The sequence below is a fragment of the Embiotoca jacksoni genome, unplaced genomic scaffold, assembly GCF_022577435.1.
Source record: "Embiotoca jacksoni isolate LCO1_2020_lvr unplaced genomic scaffold, fEmbJac1.0.p SCAF_3, whole genome shotgun sequence".
In the NCBI taxonomy this organism is placed as follows: Eukaryota; Metazoa; Chordata; class Actinopteri; family Embiotocidae; genus Embiotoca; species Embiotoca jacksoni.
Genome location: NW_027185381.1, coordinates 25151068 through 25168986, shown reverse-complemented (window position 1 = coordinate 25168986; position 17919 = coordinate 25151068). Strand labels below are relative to the sequence as shown.

Here is a 17919-nt window from a genome sequence, read left to right as displayed (position 1 = left end):
CAGCGACTGTGCTTGTGTGTGTTTTGTTTTTTTGGTGTGTGTGTGTGTGTGTGTGTGTGTGTGTGTGTGTGTGTGTGTGTGTGTGTGTGCGTGCCCGCGCCTCCCATCTTCCTCTCCTAATTGTGAATTTGTATTCATTAAAAGTCACGCGCGTCCACCAGGATGCGAGTCCGCTCCTGTTGTTTGTGTCGGCGCCGGCTCCGTTGGAAGCGGGTCAGGATTAACGGCGGCCGACCGCCCTCTCCGCTCTGCCATCGATAATCGCAATCACATCGTGAATCCCCAATTATCCCCCCCGAGCTGCCGGGGGCCTCCCGGGCCGAGATCCGAGCCGGTCTCGGCAGGTTTTCAAAATAATGAACCGATTTTTTATTTTTTTTATTTTTTAAAGCTATTGGCGCCCGCCCCTCCGTCGGTTCTCATCCTAATTATTCGTTTTCCGGTGTATCTCATTAGCGGCGGGGAGGAAAGATTACGTTTCTTTTTGCAGCGAGAGGTCTCGCAGTCGGTCGGCAACAGAAAAACACCGACGGCCGACGGGAGGGATGTACGATAGCCCGTTAGCTTCACACGACGACCAGGTAGAAATGTCGGGAGTTGTTGTTGTTTTTTGGGGGGGGGGGGGGGGTTTATAACGAGACCGCGTCTATCATGTGGACCGAAGCATTAACTCCCCCCCCACCCCCCTCCACCCCCGACGCATGTTAAACAGTGCCCTGTCTTGTCACATCCACGCCTTCTTCCTTTGGTCGTGACTCCATCTGCTTCCTTTTCTTCCCGCTCTTCTGCTGTCACTGTTCTTCCCTCCTTTGTTATTCCTCTCGCCGAACTTCCCTCGTTTCCTCTCACCAAACCCCAGCCGTCGTATTATTATTCCATCCTTCGCTCTCGTGTTTCCTTTTTGGAGATGAACCCCAAATGACGACGGTGAGGAGCTGTTTGCTGCACCGTTGCCCGCCACTGGTTTGGTGTACATAAGTCACAAAGAAGGTTGTTGTGGGGAGATAAAAGTGAATAAAAAGTAAGTTCAATTCAACCTGCCGTCTATGTTGCACAAGACGGTCTACAGAAATTAAGCGATGAGTATTATTGAAAATAATATCGGATTAAAAACAACAGCCAGAGGGTTCGATTTATGTTCATTTAACTCGAAATTACTGTGAAAAATGCAGATTTGATGGAGACGTTACGTTGTTCAAGAATCATGCTTATATTCACGTATGTTCAACCGCAGTTGAGCTAAAGTGTCGCGGCACGCGGCGGAAAGCAGGCGGTAGTCAAAGTCGCGAGGATTCACCCCTTCGATGTCCGTCTTCGTAGCGGTCGGTCCGACGGTTGCCGAGACGTGGAACTGAAAATAAACAAGTCGGTAAATTGTCGACCTCCATAATTTCCCGCTTCATCCGCCGTCGATCACGAACGAGTGCACTAAATTTAAAAACCTTTGTTGTTTTTCGGTCCGGTCCGACAAAAAAAAAAAAAAACGACCGCTGTCGTCCGCTCGTCTCCGGTGTGGCTTGAAGTTAATGATCCACCGTTAATGGCAACCTGCCGGTCGTCGTTAACGGCGACCCGCCGTTCGTCGTTAATGGCGACCGTTGCCTTGATTGCGAATGTATTTTTTGCAAAGTATTCTCTCTCTCTCTCTTTTCATTCCCTCCGTGTCATTCTTGTCGCTCCGCCGTTGTTTAACACTTATCAGCCGGATATTGGGGCGCGATCAGTGCCCCCCGTCCCCCCCTCCTCCCTCCCCCGCCCAGCCCGCATGTCAGCGCTGACACGCGGGCTGGCATTTACTGCGTGACGGCAGCTTGACACCAGTTCACATCCCTCTTCATTAGGGACGCCGGAGCCGGTTATATTTTGCGCCAATCAGCCCGGGTGTAATCAGTTGTGTTCAACACAGCAATCTAGCGCCGTGACAAGATAATTACCGAACGGGATCCCGAGGGAGACGTTTGTTGTCGGGACGGACCGCGGGGACTCGAGTGGAAGTCGTAGCAGCACTTGCACCTTTTTCAGAGTGCGGGGGTAATGATATTTCCATCATTATAATTTGTTTTTTTGTTTGTTTTGTTTTTTCTTTTTCTGTTTGGGCTGTTTTTTTTTTAGAAATGAAGAAGTGGAAATGTTTTTCCAGCGGCGCCACTGCGAAGATTTGAGCGGTGTTTAACGCAACACGACCGAGAACCGAGTCCTCGCACGAGTGCTCGTGAATAATCGTTAAGATGTATTTTTACTTGACATTTCGGAGGAAAGCGTGCTTCTTTTTTATCCCACAACTTTCATCTGACGTGAAGTTACTTCCCCAGAGAACGTGTTTTTTTTCTTTTTTCCTGTCGCAGCTCGACTTCCTCACCACTTCCTGTACCACAATGGACGAGGGTAGACCAGTTGTCGAGGTCAAGAACGACGCACAATACCGTTTTCGCAAGGCCAACGGGCAACATGTCAATCATGTCCTTTTCTTTTTTTTTTTTAAAGCCCTTTGTGGTTCTGTTGGTGCTAAAGGCGGCGAGTCGACTTGTCGCGCCTGTGTGTTTTCAGCTCAAGAAACTTCTTGGAATCGCACATTTTCTTAAGAATTTCCCCTCAAAGTCAGGACTAGGTCGCGGTAAAGGTAGCCAAGTAGCTCTGAGCAAATTATCGAATTGTATTTTTTTTTTTTCTCTTGCAATGCCGTCCCCTTGAGCAGACCCGTTTCCTTTGCAGAGAAACGTTCTTTCCGCTATAATTGGAAAATCCGCCATTATAATAGCCATCAGCCGAGGTGCGAGCGGACCTCGCAACACGCTTAAAACCCATTTGCTAGACCTCAACGACACACACGATGAGTTTTGGTGAGTAATCCTGAATGTAAAAATAGTTTTCAGACAACATTAAAATTGACACACGGAGAATATACTTTGCATTGAATTCGAAAGCAAAACCGAATAGATTTGAATTTGCCTTTAAGTTAAGGACCTTTTACCACGTAAAAGATATTTTTCATACCGCGGGTTACACGGTGCAAGGCATTTCAGAATATGACATATTTCCCTGTAGCTGCTATAAGCCTTATGAAAGTTTAATGAGCAGGAAAATAACCTGTTAATGTATTCTCTGCTGGAAACTCTGGAGCGGCAGGAGCCTAAAAGAAAAGAGCACAAACAGCGCGAGTGCTGGCTTTTCCTTTTCCGAGTCCTTCTCCAGTGATCGGTCTATCAGTGGCCGTAAACATCCGCCTGACAGGCCACGCCATCAAAATCCATCTTCCCAATTACTTCCACCGAAGTCCGTCTTGTTTCTCTGGCCTCAAAAGGTTCCCCTCCGGTCCACCGTTTCCCATTTAACGGCTTCCCCGGGCGGCTGTGAAACTTGGCTGGCAAAAAAAAAAAAAAAATCTCTTCTGTCCTCCCTCCCGAGTTTATTTATTTATTTTTTCCAAGCGGCCATAAACAAAAATCCCCGCGAGCGGTGGCTTTATTCTGGCGACAGGGCCGAGGGCATGGAATTCATCATTCGCTTTGACTGAGTTACACCTCGGCTCAGCTCAAGGTCAAAGCAATTACTGGACTTTCGCTCCCTCGCTGACCTCCCTCTTCTCCCTTTTTCTCTCCTCTCGCCGCCAAACTCTACTTTTCTTCCGACCCCCGCTCCCCTTCCTCCCTCACCGCTCCGAACCAACGCTCCTTTCTCTGCGACGTCCGTACTTACTTGTGCTTTTGGTCCCCCCCCTCCCTCCCCCCTACCCCGCACCTCCCACCCCCGCCTCCTTCCCCCCCCCCCGCTGCTCTTTTTCAACTTCGTGAACTTACTCCAAACTCTTACTTCCTCGAACCGACGCTGTATTTCTTCCGAACGAGCGTCGCCCTGAAACGTTTGATCTTTCTCGTTCAAAATGTTCCTTTCCTTGAGAGTTTTTTTTGGTTTTTTTTCCTAATCAGAATTGAGTTACTTGAAGATAAAGTTCATAATCTTGGTTTTTATTGGTTTCGTACACCACGGTCAGGTCAGCAGCAGCAAGCTGATGTTCTGGGTGTAACTCAAGTCTCTGATTATCTAAGATTGATCCCTGAAGACTGGTTTGATTGAAGAACACTGCAGTGCAGGCTTTTTAGATGATGATCCTGATGATGATGATGATGATAATTAGCCTCCAGTTTCGGCTTTTGGTCGTCGCCGTCTTGCTGGTTTGGAGCCAGGAGTGACCATATTTGGACGAGCTAGGTGGGGGTCCAGCGGGGGATCTGACTCTGTGAGATTGGAAACCCGACGATGCTGCGTCCCGCCCACTGATAGCGGAAACCCGATTGCACAGCAGGCCTGTCAATCAAACAGACACGTCAGCCAAAAACAGCTTTTTTTGAGGCCTAATATCTAATTAATACGTTTCAGGACGGACCGCCAGAAAACGAATAAGAAGGAGAAACTTTAGCTCACAACATCAATATGAGTAGTGGAAATACTACATCGACTCGTACTTCATGAGACAAGTAGAACGGGAGTCGACGGAGTCAGAGGCTTTTTGGAAACAACCTCGAAGGGAAGACCACGAGTTTGAAAACGTGAAACTCTCCGAGGCTAGCGGCACAATGCTACATTAGCTGCCACCTGCGTAACACACCTGGATTTCTTGTGAAGCACAAAACTGTACACTTTTTTAGTGTTTTAAATTCGATTAAAATAAAGAGTAGAAACCAAATTAAAATTTAGGCTATAAGTATCCATGGCAGAATTGCTCCCGGGCGCCTCGCATAAATTATAAATCCAGCTTTAGACAAGCCACACAAATTGTAAGATTTATGCTTCACCTGGAGAGATCCAATATTATAATTCTGTTTTAGAAAAACTTAACGCTCCGAAAATGGGAGCAAAGCAGTTCGATTGAAAGTTGCTGGCGTGGTTAACGGCGTGGCAGATCATCCCTAATTTTTTGTATTTTGTTTTTAAGTTTTCTTTAAATGGAAACTCAGTTGGCATCGTCTTAAAATAAACGTCGACACTGTTGAGGTTCAGAGATGTGCCGTTATCTGAAAATGTCGCACACCCTCCGGCCGAATCAGATTCGATTGTTCATCGTAGCCATGGCAACGATAAATGAGAGAAACTTACCAAGACCTTTTACCATTGAGTCGTCAGATCAGTCTTTTTTTTTTTTTTTTTCTCACTCTAGGTCAATCTGGGTTTTTCTATCTACGACAATGCAACACAAAATGAAACTGCCAGAAGCAATTTCAAAATCATCACCGTTGCTTCACCAGAGAAAAAGAGCCCGTTCTCAGTTGAGCACATAATGACCTCCGCCTTGTTCCTAAATTACAGCAAAAAAAAAAACACAAAAAAAACTGCAAAAGACTTCAGTTTTTGATTAATTATATGGAAAAGGCTGCATTCTTATCCTTGGGGGGAAAAAAAGAAAGAAAAGAAAAGTCAGAACGTTTCTTGTCTCAAAACGCCTTAAACAAAAGAACCACACGCCGACCAGGTGGCAATACCTGGTCGCCCTGCCACCCGTTCCTCTTGCCCCCCGCCCCCCCCTGGTCCCTCCCCTAAAAAAAAAAAAAAAAAAAAAAAAAAAGCCTTTGAGGTTTCTTGGATGAGTGTCGGCTGGATAGCAGTCTTTTAAAACGTCGTCTCCATTTCCAGATCCATTTCAAATGCAAATTTAAAAAGGAAAAAAAAAAAATAATAATAAAAGGTTCTCTGCCAAAGCGCCCGCATTTTCTTCTATGGGACGACCGCGGCTTCAAAAGCGCTTTCATGCCCGTTGATTTATTTTCATTGTATTGACAACATCTAATTTTTTATTTCAGCTTCAAAGTATGTTGGGGATTTTGTGTGTGTGTGTGTGAGTGTGTGTTTTCTCATCTATCACAATATGTTTTTTTTTATATTTCGGTCTTTACATTATATTACTGATGAAAATGACTTCTTTGCTCGTTTGTTCGTTCACACCCACGCCCCCCCCCCCCCCACCAAGCTGCCTCGAAGTTAAATGCCTCGGTAAACACATCGCTCTTCCACCGCTAAGAGGTGTATTAGCACTTTTTTTTTTTTTTTTTAACCCGTGTCGACGTGCTTTTTGCTCCTCATTTATCCTCGCGTAAATACTAATATTCGGGCATGTACAGGCTCTTCCGTCAGCGTACGCAAAGCTCAGATCTCCGCCTCGTTCTTCAGCACGTTATTAATTGCGGCTGTTCGGGTTCCTCGGTAACAAACAGAGAGAGAGGTTCGCCGAGACGGAGCCCGACAAAAGGATCCACGCCGACTTAATGTGACAACGTTTCCTCCGGTGAATGTGTCACATATTACACCTGACACCTGGTGTGATGGATTACCAGAGCCCCAGGCTGTAGGAAAACGCACACACAGGTGTACACACACACACACACACACACACACAATCATTTCGGCAAAGAATATCTAGAGAGCAGAGGAGGACACAAAAAAAAAGGTGCGCACACGGTACCGTGGCTTCGGCGCTGTCATAAAACGCCGAGCTGCGCCGTTATCGCTTTGATTATTTGATTCAAGTTTTTGTCCATTTTACATCATATTTTTTGCGTTTTTGTTTGCGTCCTTCTGACTAGTTTGAAGGCGGCGGGACTCTCTGGAATCACAAACTTCCCTCGTGTCGATCGGGAGTAAGAAACCTTTGAATCCAAGTCCGATGGCCCCCCCGGTGGGGGGGGGGGTGCATTTCTCGCGCTTCGTTTCCGTGGCATCAAATTCGGCAGTTTGGGTTGAGAACTTTCAGGACCGGTTCGATAACATCGGTGACGCCGACTCGTCGTTGTGTGTCTGTCATTTACGAAACAAATTTCTCATCGTGTCGTGATGTCACCAGTTGAGCCTCTGACTCGGGGTCGGGCAATTTCTGACAAACTGGACCATTACATTGTCTTTTGTTATAACACTGCGATGGACAATCGATGACTTGAGCTTCGGAGGGAGTGGGGGGGGGGCAGCTGGTTCGTAAACATAAACCCAGGCTTTACTATCTGACACTTGTTTCATCAAAGCCTCCTCTGGTTTTGGTTTCGCCCCGCCCACTCGCACAGTTCATCTATCCAGCGCGGCGCAGAGCCCGACCCTCTCAAACCCGCTGGAATAATGACATCATCCTAGTCTTTACTTACAAATACTTAATGTTACAGACAAATACTTCAGATTTGAAACCCCAGTTTTTAATGGATGGGTGTGGCTTTTTGCTGTCGCAGCAGATACGAGAACCTATAAATCCTAAACCACCATCATCTGCACTAGAGGAAAAACCCGAGCCTTTAATTGGCTACATCAAATAAAACGGCGTGTTTTTATATGCCGATATTACTACATTTGCCGGTGGCATCTGCGCCGCCCTCCATTACGAGCCGGAAGCGCGGTCGTAAAAACTCATTTCCGACACGGGGCTTGCGGTTTGCAGCGCCGGTGATTTTAAGTGTGTGCTTAATGTGAAGTATTAAAAACTGAACACAAACTGCTGCAACGTGAGCTGGAGGGGGGGTGGGGGGGGGGGTCACGGCACGGAGTTATCGAGTTACGACGAGAACATTTCGAGTGATCAGTTGTCGTAAAAAAAAAAAAAGATATTATAGCGCATTAAATGATTGATTTGGATCTAGTGAGGCTTCGGGGGGGTGTGTGTGTGTGGGGGAGTGGGGTGGGGTGGGGGGGTTGAGGGACGAGTGTAAATTACGACGTAATTGGACAGATGAGACGGCGTCGGGCCCTCGGCTTCGTAGCGGCGTCGCGGGGAGGTCGATAAACAACCGAACCGCGCGAGTCAGGAAGTGATTGAAAGGGGGGCGGAGGAGGGTGGGTGGGGGGGGGTGGACTTACGATCTATTACCACGAGGTTAGATTGTTTCGTCATGAACTAACTTTAGAAATAATAATAATAAAAAACTTTAAAAAAAAACACGGGAGGGTGTTTCTCTCCGTGTGTGTGTGTGTGTGTGTGTGTGTGTGTGTGTGTGTGTGTGTGTTAACACAGTTTGACCTAAGATGTGAATTTTATCCGACTGAGTTACAACGTCGTGGCCCAGTCATCCATCTGCTCCGTAGACCCCCCCCCCTCCCCCTCTCACCCCCCCTCCTCCTCCCCTCTATGCAATTGTAATTGCATTAGTGCAGTGTTGATTTTTTTATTAGACACCTTTTCCCAAAGCCCCCAGGCTCATTTTTCCTTTATTAGACCCGAGTCTGGAAAGACAATACGGAGCCTCATGTCGCGGCGTCCCTCCGGACAGAACTTCATTCCAAAGTGAGCTGAGTGATAAGTGGGCAGAACCGGGACCGTCGAGGGGATTTGGGGAGGAATGCCACGGGCTGCCTTTGTGTCTGCGTTCGCCTCCGTTCACACGAGTACGTTTCAATCTGAGCTGTCGGGAGGGGGGGGGAAAACGTTCTCTGGAATCTGGGGGGAAAAAAAAAAACAAAAAAAAACAAAAAAAATTTTTTTTGGGCACCTTTCAGCACATCGTTTTGGTTTTCCTGCCCTTCAACTGCAGTTTTTAAAAAAAAAAAAAAAATTTATACCCTTTCACCCGTTTCACTCGTTTGATTTCAGTGAAAAGCAGCTGTCCAGCAACACGCGTGCAAAGCATCGTGGAGCTTTTAAAGCATGTCGGTGGAGAAAATATTGGACGATTGAACATCGAATAATCGGTAACTGTTTGCTAACGAGCTGTTAACGTAAATGTACATCGTGGGTGTAAATGAGTTTACGCCATTTGGCTTTTTTTTTTTGGAATAGTTTCGACTTAGCTCGGTAAATGTCGCAGTAGAAAGCCGTAGTTCACTATTTTAAACTAAAATAGGTTAAATATTCGGAATAAAATCAAATAATTCAGAGCGAATTTCAAAAAGTAGTTTTGCTTGAAATGCCCGTCTCTAGTTTAGGGAACATCGGTGGATTGTAGCATCTGCCGATAACTTGCATGCGAGTCGTTGAAAACGTGTGGTTACACTCTCCCCCTCTAAACTGCATGAAAACGTAATTTTCCTTTCAGGAACCGATATTGAAGTCAAGGTTTCGGCGCCGGTAATCAAAACTCTATTAACAACACCCCCGGCCGTTTGGGACAATGTTTACTTCATTATTTGTTGAAATACATTTCAATCACAGCTTATCTCCTGTTTTTCTTTGTCGGCCGTTGAATAGGCCGAGATGTTGTTGTGTCATAACGAGGAATGTATTTCATTAACTTTGGCATTTGCCATTAGTTTTTTTGATTTATTTTACAAAACACAACACAGCTGCTGTTTGTTACCAGCTCTTGCTTTTTTTTTTTATATATATATTTTGTCCACCTCCTCGCCATCGCTCTCACTTCCTGTCTCCCCTCTCTATCACGCTGTCACCGTTTTCCCATCCATCAGCCCGATGGTGCAGATATAGACGTTATATTGGCCGTCGCATCGACAGCCGTGAGTCTTTCGCTCAAAGCCTTCACCTTCGGGCTCCGTGTCGCAGTGTTTTTATTTTTTTTTAATTTATTTTTTGCCGGCGGTGTCACTCTCTAATCTTTGTCATTTCTTTGCGGGATGTGTCCCGGGCTTCGGGTTTTGTCCTCTTCATTTTCACTGCCGTCACTGCGAAGGCAGCGCGAACATAGTCGGGGGTGAATAAATGAGCGTGGAGCGCTGTTGACACGAAATGTAAGGAGATATTAATTTAGCCAACGGCCCGCGTCGTTAGGTTGATGTGCATGATTGAAATTTAAAGCTGCAGTGCAGGACTTTAACACACAAATGAATGTCTCGTGTTCAAGGCCCTTTGCCCGACATTTTTCAAACCTGGTGTCTGGTTTGATGAAGGCCCGCTCCGAAGGGCTTTGCTCTTACTTGAAGGGGGAAAAACAACAATTCAATCATGCGACTCCCCGTGACTTGATCAAATTCCATTGCGGTGGACCAGGTTATGGAGGACCAGAGCACATGCAGACAGTTGTTTTCGTATCTTCTCCGAATGCCAGAAGGGCGGCGACAAAAGCTCCCGCCGCAGGTTTACCCTCCCTGTGAACCCCTTCGCTATTTTCAGGGTAATTCCACTACCTTTGCTTTTAAGCTCATATCTCGGTCATTATAGGAGCCAACCATTCATGCTGTAATCTAGTTTTTTTTCAGGACAGTCTTGGCTATCCAGATCTTTCATCATTTAATTTGATAATACTTAAAGATTTCTTATATTGGCCTTTGTATCAAGGAAAAAAAAGAAATTGTCTTATAAAACGCGAAACAGCGTTGGAGTAGGAATCATTTATAGTGCCCATATAAAGCCGTCTAACTTTTAAGAGTCATTTTTATGCATCACTTTTTAGTATTTCTAGATCATTTTATAGGAAATCTACACCTGAACAGCAGAAAAAGGCTCTTTTCCACCAAGTTATTGTTTTAAAGTTGCGGTGCTGTCCGGCAAATTTAACGAAAATTCAGGGTTAATGACAACTGAATCTGCATTTACATTGCACAATCACAGAAAAAGTTCGAGCTGGGCAAACAAATGTTTTTTGCCTTTTCAGCCGGTGCTGAGTGACAGCCCCTCACACCTCTTTTCATTCTCCTCACTCCGACTGTATGCTTTCATATTCCCGGATTCAAAGGGTAACTGTTCTTTTTTTTGTTGTTGTTGCAAGACAATCATTTAAGAAACACTAGATGCTAACTAGCAGTCATTCCCAAGCTGCTGTGCTGCGGTGATAAAGTTCCTCTTTTCGAATTGCAACACTGTCTGTCAAAATAAAGAAAAAAGACAAAAGGAGCGTCTTCATCCGTCAATGGACCGGCTTACGTTATTGTTTTTGCGACGGCTTCGTTTTTCCTGTGCAGAATGAAAAAATCATAGCCTGTCGTACCCAGACCCAAATTGACTGCGTGAATATGTGGCTCGTCAGCATTTTAAATATACAAAAGGGCTGAAAGAAAGAAAGTCGCGTTTACAAATTTGGCTTAATGGGGACGAGCTTCTAGACGCGTCACATCGAGGGATTTCTTGATGAGCAACAAGTCATCGATCCGCCCGGCGCTTCCGTCGCCTGGTGTTACCAGACTACCGCGTACAGCTTTCTTCTTCGCCGATGAGTATAGTCTAGGAAACCTTGCTCGCTCTCCCGTTCGGCTCAGCCACTCTGAAGGCCAGACCAATCGGCGGACCGGTAGCGGTGGGCTCAGCGCGACGACGATAAAGTCCAGCCTCATGGCAACGGCGGTAAGAGTTTTGGCAACATACGGTGGTCCAAGGGCCGTCCCAATGATTTCAAAATGAACCCAGTGAGATGCAACGACTGGACAAAGATTCTCCGTGGAGACGGACCGAACCTATAAAACTCAAGTAGCGTATTTTGGGTCTGGAATACACCAGGCTCGTCTCCGAAGACCTCGCCGTGCCGAGGTCAGCGCTCCCGGCCGTCAGCCATGAAAGAGTCAAATCGCTTCAACTGGAAGTCCTTCGGGAAGATGAACAAAAGAGCCGGCAGTGGAGGAAAAGGAGTGACAGCGGCGTTGTAGTGCAGGCGAGTGAAAGTAGGGTTCCTCTCCGTTTTTAACGTTACTCAGATTCTCTCTGGCCTCCATTAAACTCATCTCTCTCTCTCTCTCTCTCTGCCCCACAATTTTCTGTTTCCGTTTTCCGTTCTCCAATCCTTGGAAACATTCATGAAAATGTAATGTGCATTTAAACATTGGCAAATCACAGTCATTTTGTGCCATTACGATAATTACCATAAACAAACAAGACCATTACGGGGAAGATTTGCATCTCCGACTGGCCTCCGCAAAGCATTTTAATACCGGTTGAAGGTTCTGCCATGAAATGTGCTGGACTGGGGGTTGTTTTTTTGGCCTAAATTGAAAAAAAAAGACCATTTGGAGTTGTGCGATCGTGGTAGATGGTAGAAAGGAATGAATGAACGAAAGAGAAAAATTACTTTATCCTGCGAGTATGTTTTTTTTCTTCTGGAAAGTGGAAAAACGAGTAATTATCGACTTTCAGGCATTTGAGTTACGGAGGTGGGAACAACACGGGACGACTGGTGTTTGGTCGTATGCAAGTGTTATTTGATCACGTTGGTGTATTTACATTTGGAAAAACGAACCAAATTAAGAAGCTTTTTATCAGTATTTTGACATGGTTCCCAAAAAACGTGAAGTGATTTGGGAGCCCCAACTTATACCCGGGCCCCCGTTGGACGACGCGATGAGCTAAGGCTCATAAGACTATCTTGACTTTTTAAGATATACCAATATATTTCCAAACGAGAAGTAGAATGAGACGGTTCACGTCCATATTGTTTGATGTTGCGTTATATAACTTTCCATAAAGAGCGGCGAGCGTTTGCATCTCTTGTCTCTCAGTCTCAGTGCAGCTCCGTGGAGCTGGTTGATGGTGAATCATGGACGTCTGTTTAGGGAGCTATGTATATGTGTGTTTGTGTGTATATATATATATATATATATATATATAGAAAATGAACCGAGTCCAGAAAGACACGCAAAACCGCTGGCAGCAGAGCCGAAACCATGGCAACCAGAATTGAGACAAGACTCGTGCTGACGCAGGTCAGTCTGTTGTTGATGTCCAAAACAACTAAAAGAGACGCCTGTTCTAATGAAGCAATATTGCAATTATACCAACTAAATAAAATATCTCATCGAAGTGCATTTCATATTGTGGGGTTATTCGCTCTCGAAATATACGACTTTTTGGTAGTGTGATCTCCGTTTCCACGGCAACACGTGGGGGGGGAGGGTATGACTAACATCTGGAAAACAATCAGTCCCGTCAGTCTAAGCGAATGTCACGTAGGCGATGTTTACCACGCCAGGAAGGGGATGTCTCGTGTGTGTGTGTGTGTGTGTGTGTGTGTGTGTGTGTGTGTGTGTGTGTGTGTGTGTGTGTGTTTGTGTGTGTGTGTGTGTGTGTGAGAGAGAGAGAGAGAGAGAGAGCTGGGTGAGGTCTAAGGCCAGAGAAGCCGCAGAGCTCTGAATGGAAGATGGACTCCGACTTGTAAACTTGTCTTCATCCACACACACACACACACACACACACACACACACACACACACACACACACTGTTGTTTTCTCCACGCCGCCCCAGGGAAGAGAGGAGGCTTTCAAGGTGACTGTGGAATCTTCAGTCAACCAGAAAAAGTGAATTTTTTTGGGACAAAACTGAAGCAGTTTGCAGTGTGTGTGTGTGTGTGTGTGTGTGTGTGTGTGTGTGTGCGTGTGTGTGTGTGTGTGTGTGCGGGTGTGTGCGCATGCATTTAAAGGAGACAAAATAAAAAGACGGATAAGTGGAGGAAAAACACAATAAAGGCTCTTATTAAACCAGAGAGGGCACATTTCGGACTTTCCAATTCAGTTCCCATCAGCTGCTGCTGCCTCTCCAAATCCTTCGTTTGTCTTCCTGCTTTCAGGCTGAATAATTAGACGCGATGCGTCGCGCTGGATAATGCGTCGCGCGGTCCATAAAGTGGCCCGTAATGCCACAGCGAGACTACAGCGGGCTCGCTCGCTCGCCCCCGCGTGGACTGCCGAGCGAGAGGTTTCTCTCCACCACAATGACAGACGGTTATTATAAAGCAGCAGCAGAGCCATTTTGTCCTGATAAGACACACACTTTGTCCGAGGCTCTTAAGCCCCTTTGATGAGTGGAACACACACTTTTGCCGTCCTTGGATGAGAGTACTCACCCTGAGTCATGTCAATTTGTCAATTTTGGCCCTTTTTTCCTTGTCAACGTGTCTTTTTTCTTTTCTTTTTTGTCCCCGGTATAGTCATCCATTTAGTGACAAATGACTTCTTGTCTCTCTCCGTCTCTCTCCCCCTCCCTCTCTCTCTCTCTGCAGGGAGATGAAGTACTGACTGTCATCAAAACGAAGGCTCAGTGGCCGGCGTGGCAGCCGCTCAACCTGTGAGTATCCCTCAATGTCAGTTTCACTAAAAGGGGAAGAGGCGCTTCTGCGATACGGATCCGCGCTTTTTATCCCGATGCGGATGAGAAACGCGTTAAAAATTTGAAACCAAAAATTCTAATTCAGATTGAATAAAAAAAATTACAAAAATAAACAAATGTATACACTTTATGGATACGAATTTCAAGCAAAACTACTATTTGATATTTTGTTGGGAACCGGTCGACTATTGTTCGAAGAGCAAACCTCCCACCGCTGCATGTATATATACACACACACACACACACACACACACACACACACACAAAGACATCTTCACACCATAAACTCACTCATCAAATGCCATCAAACTTTGCAAATCTTTGCCTTTGAGAAATCTGATGAGAAGCAAAATATGAACTTCCTCATAGAACTGCAGTTGCGTCCAGTACCTACTATTCATTTACTTCCTATGACGTACCGTGTTGGTACCGCTGGTACCATGTTGGTACTGTTGGTACCGTGTTGGTACCGTAGCACCTAATCTCATAGAGCCGCAAACCGGCGCCTGGTGAAGAACGTGTTCTTCCTCTCCTACTTTCGTTTATGGATAACAGTTGTGTAAATAGCTTTTAGGTGAATTACCGCCACCTTCTGGTGGTCAGTGGTAAAACTCAAAACAAAACAAGGACGATAAGATAATAAGTCAATCTTTTTATTCCTTAATAGCTATTTAAAAATCCCAAAATGACGATCCAAATATGCGGCGTCGTTGCAGTTAGTTGACACTTATTTCCCCGAATGTAAAATCCAAGAAGAACCTTAAGTTTTAAGCATTTTTCTGCTGTGAATAGAGCTGCCTCTGGATGTTGTTCACTAACCGGGTTAATCCTACCGTTTTGTTAAGTGTAAATTCATCGGTCCGGCAACTGCGCGGGTGGGCAGCAAAAATAGTTCATGATATCACTTCCAACAGTAACACACAACCACCAGCTGGTGGCCGATAGTCGTACTTCCTACAGTCCAGCTGAGAGACAAAACGGAAACGGAAAAAAGTAGGCGACCTCTCCAGGTCAATACTGTTACGATGTGCTTTAAGTCGACTTTTTTTTTTATTTTCCCTCTCTCACCAACGGAGGTATTTACATTCTCCACTGTAAATGTAGTCGGCCGTGAACGTCCACGTCCCCCTTGATGGATGTGTTGATCATTTTATTCATCACGTTTTCAGCCTTACAAATGTTGCCGCCGTGTAAAATCTGTGTACCTCCTTATTTCTTTTGTAAACTCTACTTGAAGGATTACACGCTTCTCCGTCGGTGGAAGAAAACTGCACAACCTTGGGGTTTTTAGAAAACGGTTGGGATTTTTCTCTATTCATGAACAGTGAAGTGTTTTCGAGGCCGGCGTTGAAACAATAAATCACTCTGACTCGTCGAAAAAAAGCCGCCCGGTCATATTTTTATTTTATTTTTTTTCACGGTTATTCCGTGGCGTATTCTTTCTAAAGCGTGAAAATAATCCGTTTGGCTGAAAGCAAACAAAGACTTGCTCAAGCGATCAATATGTTATTTTCGCCAGATCAATAATAGAGAAATTATATTTCTTTGTTACGGGATATCCATTCGATAAAACGGCAAATTCTGAATTAGCAGAAAAAGTACGTCAAAGTTTTGGGAAATAAAGTTTCTGTCTGACTCAATGAGCTATAAATTATAATTAAAATACTACTGTGTTGTAATGTATGAATTTTAATAAACTTGATTCTTAATTGTTTTATGATGGCTTCTTTTATACGCCTCTTAAAAGCCGGGCTGACTCGTCTGAATCGTTGCACATTCTGGCATCCTGTGCACTCTTTGGAATTAGTTCAAGAGCAATTAGAAACTTATCACAGTTCTCCCCTTCAGCGCACACACACACACACACACACACACACACACACACACACACACACACACACACACACACACACACTAATGTACTGTATCTTTCACCAAACATCTGTTTAATTACTCCTGCTAGCGTTCTCTGTCATTTGCGATATATTGTGCCACTATTATTTTTACTAATGAGAACATTCACACACATGCGCAGCGCACACACACGGTCGCACACTCTCGCTGCGAGTGTCACACACACACACACACACACACACACACACACACACACACGAGCTCATTTGCTTCAATTTCCTATGCAAAGTTGTCTTTTTTTTTTTTTTTTTTTCTGAAATAGTTGTGTTTGCACTTACGTCTCGGTTAAGAAACGGTAATTCAGATACCAATGACAGTTTTTGTGTTTTTTTCCTGTACGGGAACTTCCGTTTTACCTTATTACCGTACCCACACCACCCGAAGAGAATATCTAATAACGAGCTATTTTTCTGCCACTAATTGGATATTTCAGAGCTTCAATTTTGAAGCAATTAGATGGTTGAGGTCAGAGGTCGGCAACTTTTCACCGAAATCGCCACAGCAGGTAGTTTAATATATAAAACGGCTTCTAATGAGGCGAATGCGCTCTTTTTTAATCAGGCGAGCAGCTCCGTCGGCAGAGTTCTCGGTGGACCGGACCCGGCACCTGATGTCCTTCCTCACCATGCTGGGGCCCAGCCCGGACTGGAACGTGGGGCTCTCCGGAGAGGACCTCTGCACCAAGGAGTGCGGCTGGGTCCAGAGACTGGTGACGGACCTCATACCGTGGGACGCAGGCACCGACAGCGGCGTCACGTATGAGGTAACGTATCCTAATCAGTTCAAATGTCTCGAACCTGCGGCGGTAGAAAATTCCCTGGAAGTCCTGCGTTCGTTGTCAACGTTTTACTCTCGGTCTATGGCCGTCACGGGCACCACGGAGGAATTATTGCAAAATAGCTCGAAGAAAAAGCTCCAAAACAATGTTAAGTACGCGGCCGTAGGTCACATCGGTGCTGTCGAAACTGCCTCTAGAAAAAAAATTATACATTTTGGCGTCAAATATTTGGGGGAAGGCTTTCTGAAACATTTCAATGGGCTCCATTGACACATTTTGTTTTACATAATGCACATGTCAAGTGAAATCACAAATGAGCACGAACCAACGGCCACAAAAACGCATGTAACGCTGATCAAGCAGTGTAATTTGGATTATTTCATATTGATATTGATTGAAATAGAAGTGTTCGTGTCCCGTCACACGAAGGCGGCGGAGATGCCTCTCCATAAAAACACGCCATAATGACCTATAAATACCACAACAGAAAATCAAGGCTCCCGCACTGAGCTCTCTCGTACGTGTCCTGCCGTCACAAACGCCATCAGGGATTGGTTGTGATTTGTTTTTGTTTTTAAAGAGTCACTGAAAAATACAAAAATAAGCAGTTTATTTTGACCAGGTAGTAATATGGTATCACCACCAGAAGGTGGCGGTAATACACCTAAAAGCCGTTTGCTTGTTGTTCGAGTAATAGTGGAGGAGTTGCCAGCAAATATCCACAAAGTACTTTTTGCTTGAAAAGCTCATCGCTGAACGTTTTCCAAAACTGCAACGTGAACTGGACAAATGTTAGCCTCGTTAAACTCGTCTTCGTGAGCTCACCACCGGCCGAAGAAAATGTGAAATGTTTTGTTTCCAAACAACCAGTCGTATCTTTAAAGTGAAGTCTGAGAGGTAAAAACTCGCGCTTTATTGAGACCTGACCATAAAAGCCGATTGCACATTACTGTGAGGTTTACCGCCGGCCGCCATCATTCATTCGTATCAAAACATCACGGCGTTATTTTCCTGACTTCCATTTGTTTGTTACCGTGACTACTTCTTCTTCTTTACTTTCCTACATCCATCGGAATGAAAGGTGCTCATCCATATGCACCCGCTGTTTTGGAGACCAGAGCAATTTATTTATAGTTTACAAGCTCATGAATAAGCGAGGAGCTTTATTCTGCAGAGGGGAGGCGAAATACCTTTCAAACAAAATTTTAAAAAATAACAGGCCTCCTTCAATTCATCTTCTGTTACTTTGTAATCACGGCAGTGTGTCCGGGCCTGATTTTT

The 17919-nt window shown here is 45.1% G+C and overlaps 1 protein-coding gene across 1 annotated transcript in view; it reads left to right on the top strand.

Moving 5' to 3' along the window:
• The window catches only part of LOC138206236 (spondin-1-like), a 72395-nt gene that overhangs the window by 36753 nt on the left and 17723 nt on the right, over positions 1 to 17919 (top strand). Inside the window, exons 7-8 of the mRNA XM_069162809.1 lie at positions 13840 to 13904; positions 16422 to 16623. Of these exons, the coding sequence (XP_069018910.1) occupies positions 13840 to 13904; positions 16422 to 16623 (267 nt within the window). The remainder of the gene's footprint in view (positions 1 to 13839; positions 13905 to 16421; positions 16624 to 17919) is intronic.